Source organism: Stegostoma tigrinum, chromosome 4 (assembly GCF_030684315.1).
Source record: "Stegostoma tigrinum isolate sSteTig4 chromosome 4, sSteTig4.hap1, whole genome shotgun sequence".
Classification (NCBI taxonomy): Eukaryota; Metazoa; Chordata; class Chondrichthyes; order Orectolobiformes; family Stegostomatidae; genus Stegostoma; species Stegostoma tigrinum.
Genome location: NC_081357.1, coordinates 69,978,426 through 69,986,529, shown reverse-complemented (window position 1 = coordinate 69,986,529; position 8,104 = coordinate 69,978,426). Strand labels below are relative to the sequence as shown.

General features: G+C 39.5%; 1 protein-coding gene across 1 annotated transcript in view; it reads left to right on the top strand.

Moving 5' to 3' along the window:
- Positions 1–832: 832 nt before the first annotated feature.
- tmem244 (transmembrane protein 244) overlaps positions 833–8,104 on the top strand; it is a 32,452-nt gene continuing 25,180 nt past the window's right edge. Inside the window, exons 1-3 of the mRNA XM_048531749.2 lie at positions 833–923; positions 1,167–1,252; positions 1,671–1,726. Of these exons, the coding sequence (XP_048387706.1) occupies positions 1,190–1,252; positions 1,671–1,726 (119 nt within the window). The 5' untranslated portion in view covers positions 833–923; positions 1,167–1,189. The remainder of the gene's footprint in view (positions 924–1,166; positions 1,253–1,670; positions 1,727–8,104) is intronic.

Genomic DNA, 8,104 nt, shown 5'->3' with positions numbered 1-8,104 from the left:
ATACCAACCTTTTTGTAGCTACAATCAATTCTGAAAAAGGGTCACTGGATCCTAAACATTAACTCTGTTTTCTCTCTCCACAGATGCTGCCAGACTTGCTGAGTTTTCTCAGCAATTTCTGTTTTTCTTTCACCAATGTAACACAGTGAGTTTCAGTAACTTGATTTTGTTCAAGAAGAGCAGCAATTTCTTCCTGTGGTTTTAAAACTGTCCTTTTTGCCATTTTAGTCCACAATGAAAAATGCAGAAAGTATAATGGTATGGTCTTGACAAAATAAAATATTTGTTTTCAGATCTCAATGTTGTACATAATGTAACTGGTACAGTTTTTAAGAGCTTTGAACACTCAACCTGAATAAATACAACATACTAATCCATGAATATTGTGCATTGTTCCCATTGACTTTATGTATGATGGAAATTTGGAACTGATTTCATACCGAGGTAACGTGTCTGACAGGGTAACTTTGGCGTGTCTCTGTTTATTTAAAACATTTCCTCTTTCCGTGAAGAGTGTTGCTTGGAGTACGAGCTAAATGCAACTACTTCACTTTAGGATCTAGATTAATGTTATTACAGGACCTCCATTAATTAAATATAATTTATGGAAAGAAGTGTAATAATATACTTTAGTGTGAACTATGATGTGTCTTACTTTTGGCGATAGATACAGGGCACTAATATAGGATTACAAATCTCTCCCATGTGATTGCCTTATTGAATTTGACAGACAGCTCACGCAGCTTTCCTTGATCACATAATCCTGTCACACCGAAATGATTACCTATAAAAAATGCACTTAAATAGAAAGGGAATTGGATGCTATTGACCTTGTCTACCATCTTTGAAGGGAGCTTTGTTTGAAATAGTATGTAGACCTAAATGTTTACATGGCACTGAAATTCAAGGTCACAGATACAAAGGTATCAAATGCGTATCATTTTTCATATGTGTTGAATAATCTGGGTTTTGCTATTAGGATAAAGATTGTGTAAAGGTTGTCTCAGCTTTACTGTTATTAATCTGCTAAGTGAGGCTACAACATTCAACTGGTTTGCTCTGCATTGCAAGTCTTAAATATGACTTAGAATTTATATTAAAATTAATCAGATTTATAAATATTTTTATTGCCTCTAACAGTTTTCATTTTGTGGTTTTTTTGGCAGACAGTTCTCCTACAATTACTGATATGTTTGATGACATTCTATGCTGTATATTATATTATCGGCAGCATATTCTTTGGAGCTTTCAGGTGAGAATCCCTGAGAGTACATGTAGGAAAACTTGGACATTAATGTTAAAACTCTGGTGTCTTGACGAATTTGTTTGTTCTCCATTCTTCATTAATCATATCCCTCCTTCCTGATACTTCATTCAAGCAGGCATTTTAGATGTGCGAGTTCGACATAGAGAATCAGATAGAGTATTTTACCACAAGGGTCATGCTGTGCTATCTTAACTTCCCCTTCACTTAACGTGCATTGAGACTAATTAGCAGTCCCAGTACAAAAAAATTGTATTGATGTCTTTACCGTGGCTCAATTTCATCTCATTCATATAAATGTAAACTCATATCATTGTGGTACTTATTTACAACTTTTAATCAAAGTTGCCTCTGAATCATTTCCATCAATGAATCTAAGAGAAGCGTATGTAATTACTCTCTGCAGGAGACAACAGGGGAAAAAGGTGTCTCATACCTGAAAATGGGTTCAGGGACTGCAATGTGAGTTAAATTTGCACCTGCTAACTCCATACTACCTGTTAATTACCTTTAATGTAACATATATTAAATGTTCAGTTGAATGACTACACAGTCTAGTATGGGGCCCAAGGTCACATGAGGCCAGTAAGCACTTAAAAAAAACCTACACTTCTTAAAAGGAAGTGCAGTCTGGCTGAAGAAGATAATGTAAGGGAATGGTGATGAGCGTCTATGCAGAAAGAACTATGAATAACGGTGAAATAGGATAGAAAGCATACTCCAAGTTTCTCCAGCACAAGAGATCTTAGTGCAGGAATGGAACAGAATGGATTTGATGCCCCACCGCATGGGATTAGGGGGTGCAACTTTTAGCAAAAACATAAGGTCAGTTCACCATTGCCTGAGGACGTGATTCAATGCTGCAAACTGGTGGGAAATCATGGCATGGAACAATTGCATGTCATCGTCTCAATAGAGGAGGTGATACTCATTATTACTGAAGTGACCATGTCTGAATCTGTGACCAAAAGTAAGGTTGACTGCATGAAAAGTAACAGTGCACACGTAACATTACCTCATTCTTACATTCCTCTTCCCTCTCATCCCACAACCTCTTCTGACTAACAAATTTGAGCTACAGTGAAGGAGAAACAGGAACAGCAAATGGTGCGTCCTCCCAATAGTCAAACACTTACATTTTTAGCGAGTTTTGAGAAGATTTGTGGCTCAGGTTGAGTTTCTGGATGCGAGTTTGCTCGCTGAGCTGGAAGGTTAGTTTTCAGACGTTTCGTCACCATTCTAGGTAACATCATCAGTGAGCTTCCGACGAAGTGCTGATAACACCAGGGCTTCATCGGAGGCTCACTGATGATGTTACCTAGAATAGTGACGAAATGTCTGAAAACTGACCTTCCAGGTCAGTGAGCAAACTCACATCCACTTACATTTTTGTCTTTGCAGATATTCCAAAATTATTGTGTAGCACACGGAAAATACAATGAAAAACATGCCGTCACTCACTCACCTTCGTAGCTATCGAGACAAATACTGATATTATACATTTTAGAGGTAGCTTAGAAGAATGTGCATGTGATGAGAAACTTTGCATAAGTGGCTTTGCAATCTGGGGAAAGGGTAGCATAGGTGCTAGCTGATCGAATGATAAGATCTCAAACAATGTCTGTTCCAAAGTGTAGAGTTTTGATGAGGCAGAGTACAGAAAAAAAAGACTGTATTCATGCATAACTCCCTAATGAATTGTCAGAGATTCCAGATTGTTTGTGGTCATCACAAAGGAGCATTAAGGAATTTGATAAAAACAGCACACGCAACATTGTGCAGAGCTTGGAGCCCCTCCAATCTAGTATGGAAGTGGTAACATCCATTATTCTGCATCTAATGGTTGATGTCTGAGCTTTCATTACAGCACAAGTGGAAGGCACCCAATATCTGAATGCTGCAGTGGAAACACTGACTGAGTTTATGTAAGCTCAGTTATTATCCACCACCATAACTACGTGCACCACTTGTTGAGGGTCTCACAGCAGCCCTGCAATATTTCATTCAACACACTGCTGGGATTGCTCAGATGGGTCCCAGAAAATAGCAGAAGCACTTTGGAACATCGTTACCTAGGGAGTAAGAGCCTACTTGGTAGTCTTTACCTTGGCATGTCATAGCCTGCAGTCAAATAAAATTAAAGCTGCAACAAACGTTAGATCAGTACTTTGAAAAATTGTATTTTCATTATTATAATGCTTGCTGCTGGTTTGAATCTAGCTGCAACAAATGCCGTGCCAGTATTAATATGATCTACAAGAATTTTCAGCTGATGCACATTGATTGTCAGTAGAACTCTGGCAGGTTTACATTTGGGTGCCCACCAATTGCTGGAAGGTTACAGTTCAGGAACTGGAAGTACAAGCGTTTCTTTGACATTAATATGGAAGCTACCAACATGCTGGCATTTCAGATATAGAGCAAATATTATACTCCTTTCAATGTTTCTGAATTGGGTTTCAAGATAAGCAAATTTTCATTATGGGTTAGTTTACTGTTGATAAAGGTAATACTCTGAGTTCACACACACTGTTTACTGTGCAAACTTGTTTACACTGCTTTTGTGCTTCATTTTCTTTTGAACATTTTTTAAAAAATTTGATGCTAACAATTTAGCAGCACTTCTCCACATTTCAAAACTTAGCTCAGTTTTCATTGTGTAAGATGCCAGGCAGGACTTATAGTGTAATAGATGTTGTGTTTACTCTAGAGTGAAATTTTGTGATATGTTATTCACATTTTTACTTTTCTTCCGAGACTACAACAAAGGTAATTGTGATGGCAGAAGCAGTTTTGTTATTGTATCAATCAACCGTTGTGTTATTGCACACTCTTCTGTATAATACCACAATAAACAATTCCAATGCATTTCACCATGGCAACAGTATTCCTGGAAAAGAAAAAAAGGTGTCTAGACATATTGTGATGAGGTTCAACAAAATGAGTAATCAGTTCAAATCTAAGGCTGCCTCATTGGCTCTTCCTGTAGCAGGTTTATTATTTAGTGGTTTCCACATTATGGGTAAAACGTCACTGGGATAATCCAATTGTGTACTATACAGATGCACAGATTTATTACTTGAATGGTGGGAAATGGATTCGATCTATGTTTCCAGCATTTTAGTAAAAACATGGCTTTCTAGAGGAGCCAGTAAAAATCCTCCAAATGTTTGTTTACGCCATTTCACATAACTTTTAAGAGCAAAATTCAGGAACAAACCCAGTCTGTTCATTCAGTTTAAGAGTGATACATGGCAATGAAGCTTAAACGGCTCTGATTTGAAAATTGAGGCCTTTTCTGTGGAACCAATACAGTCATGTGGTGCTGTTTTGCAGAAAGTTCCAGGATTTTGATTCAACAGTAATGCGGATAGAACTGTATATGTTCTTGCTAAATTGGTGTACGTGACTTTGAGGGGAACTTGGAAATGACACTTCCCCGAGGCACTTGCTGCCTCTGTACTTTTAGGTGTTCAAGGTTGTGGCTTTGGAATTTTGGCTGAAAATATTTTCTGAAATTCTGTAGATAGTGCGCACTGCAGTCATGTTATTGCCATCAGAGTAGGTAAACATGATCAATTTTGGGGCCAGGGACCGAAACCTCAAGTTGCAGTGCATCCTCTGGTCCAGGCCTTCAACCTTTGATCTGAGAACAGTAACCCTGACCTCAACCTGAGCTCAGAGGTCTGCCCCCACCCATCCTGAGTGTTGTGGCCCCACATGCAGGCACAGTGGCCCCATCTTCAATCTGATCCTAGTGGGCCTGCCTAAGACCCAGACATAGAAAACCCCCTAGAGCCCCAGTTATTGGGTCCTGATGCACCCACCTTCCTAACCTTGGTCATGGTTAATGCAGTATTTGAAGTGCAGGAAAGAATAGCCCTTCGCCCTGATGGTGTCATGTTCCTTGTGTGTTTTGGGAGCTGCACTAACCCAGGTAGTGAAAATGATTCTATCACACTGCTAGGATTTGTAGATTAGGAGATAAGCTACTATTCCACTCAAAACCTGGTGTCAGACCTAGCATTTGTGTGACTGGCCCAGTTAATTTTCTGCTCAATGGTGATTTCAGTTTAGTTGCTGTTGATTGTATTCAATGTTATGAACTGTCTTATTACCTGAGGAATTGTAAAATGGTGTTAAACATCAGGATCATCAGGAAATAGCCCGAGGTCTGATGTTAATACTGGTGAAAGATTATTGATTGAGCACTTGAAGATGTTTGGATGCTGCCCTAAAGGCGCTCCTCCAGGATTGTCGGGAGGTTGAGTAGGTATGCATCCAACAATTTCAATCATTAACCTTTAAGTTAGATATGACTCTAGCCACTAGAGAATTTTACCACTGATATTGATTTTACTGTGGCTCTTCAATGTCACATTTGGTTACATGCTGTTTTGATGTCAAAGACAATAATACTTAATTCATTTCAGAAATTCAGCTCTTGGTTTTAGACCCAAGGCTTTATTAAGATCCAAATCCACCTGCTACCATCTGAATCCAAACTGAAGATTGTGTGCAGGTTATTACGGATTAAATGTCAATTGAAAGCATTACGGAAAATATAAATGGGCAGATGATTGAGACTGAGTTGCTGGAACATTTATGAACTTGGTTGGCCTTGTCTTACTTTTTGTGAACTGGGCATGCCTAAGTGTGTTATCATGTTGTCAAGTAAATATTAATGTTGTAGTTGTATTGAAAATGATCAGCAGTACATGTCTTCAATATGACAGTGATATATTTTCAGCCCTCGTAACCTTTATAGTGTATAGTGAATTTTGCAGTTTCTTGACATTGCATCAAACTGATTGAAGATTGCCACTAGCAATGGTGAAAACCATGGAGAGAAATCAAGAATGTTCATCCACTTTGCATATCAGGCTAAAGATGGTGTCAAATACATCAGTACTGCCTTTTGCTCTCCCTTGGTGGACTCTGCCATCAATTAAGATGGGAATGTTCACTGACCCTCCTTAACTTGTTTGCTATTTAATTGGTTATCAGTGTTAATGTTTGGATGTGGCAAGACGACTGATATTTATTTGATCTGTTAGTTATGGGATCAGGCATCAAGTGTGCTAGCACACACATAGCCCTGTATTGTATCTTCACCGGGTTAACAATTACTTTCAGACGTGCTTGGTGTAACTCTGGCAAATTCTATTATAATCCTCTTTGAACCAAGGCTAGTAATTTAGCTTGTTGGTGATGGCACAGTGAAGGATACGCTGGGTAATGAGGGTGTGGATATAGTCATTGACAGTTCATTACAAATGATGACCCATAGCTTCTTGGATACTCAGCTTTCAGTTGTTACCCCTGTTTGTGGCTTACTGCACTTAGCATAGGGCTAGTGCCCCACAACGGTACCTTCAGTGTCATGAGGACTGTGTGTGGTCATTCCTATGAATTCTAACATCGACAAACTAACCTGTGACAGGCAAGATGGGAAGACCAAAGTCTCATAGGTTTTCCCTTGAGCTTTTCTCTCTCAGCACATGATATAAATTCAGTCTGTCAACTTTGTCCATTGTCAATCCACTTTCACTGGCATGAACTCGAAGTCCGACCAGCTGAACACACTCTATGCTACCCTCAGTGCATTATCCAAGTGATATTCCTGAACTTTGCACCTCAACTGCCAAAACAGTTTTGATGTCCTGCCACCGACTAACAAGTGATTGTAATTAAATCAGTGATCAGATGTACACTGCTTTTCATTTCAATTCTTACAATTCTATTTGTGAAATAAAAGGGTCAAGTGTTTAATTAGACTCAATACATGGTATGGGATTTGTCATCCATTATCCTGGGCCTGTTTCCATTGTGGTAAGCAGACTTTGTGATGTCTTTTCATTGATATGATTGTAGCATGAAGTCCAATACATAACATGCGACTGACTTGCTACAAATGCAGGAGCTTAGAGGACTAGTACAACCTACTTCTAACCTACGCTTCTTAAAGGCAGACTGCCTGTGTTAAAGGGAAGGTGCATTCAGGTTAAAACAGCTGTTGCAATATTCTCAGGAAAGCTTTGAAAGAGGGTAACGAAATCTCTACGGAGCAGCGCAATAGAGAAAGGTCTGCTGGGTTCTCAGATAGAAATTGTCTTAAATTATGGAAATGGAAAGGAAGAGATATGAACCTGGAGGCAATCAACACAAATGGAACAGGAGCCATTGGCCAAGAAAGCCAATTCACAAAGATCTGGACCTGAGGAACTTGCTACTTTGATCACCTCACATGGGTCACTTTCTATCCACCCCATCTCTTAGCTTCTCACTTCATTCAATGCATCACAGTGTATTACTCACTCATTAACCAACAAAACTCACACTTAATAGTCATGTTCACCATCTCACTCTCATTAGCATGGTCTTCACTGCCAAGAGCCTAACCCTGCAAGACATCCCATCCTCCACCTCTGAGGAAGAGAACGCAGTATCCCAGAGGAAGCACTGGCAAAGCTGTCTGTTGCACCCCTTCCACCAGCTCAGGTGCTGACTCTTCAGTGGGAATGTTAGCTAGGTTAGAGTCAGGAGCACCTACTGGTGAGAACTTAACTCCCGAAATCTGGTCAGGAAGAAAGACTGGCATACAGAGGAATCAGTCAATATTGCCATTGACCTCCTGTGTGCAGTCCAAGTCCTTGCTCCAAGCACTCTTGACCACATCTTGTAACATTAGGAATCAATCCACGAATGGCTGTGGTTCATAAAGAATGTATTGTGACCTACAAAGATTTTTTTGAGCTATCAAAGTAGCAGTCACTTTCCAAGGCCTGTATCCTACACACAGTGCAGGAACTGTTCACTTCACACCTTGGGCTGTAAAAC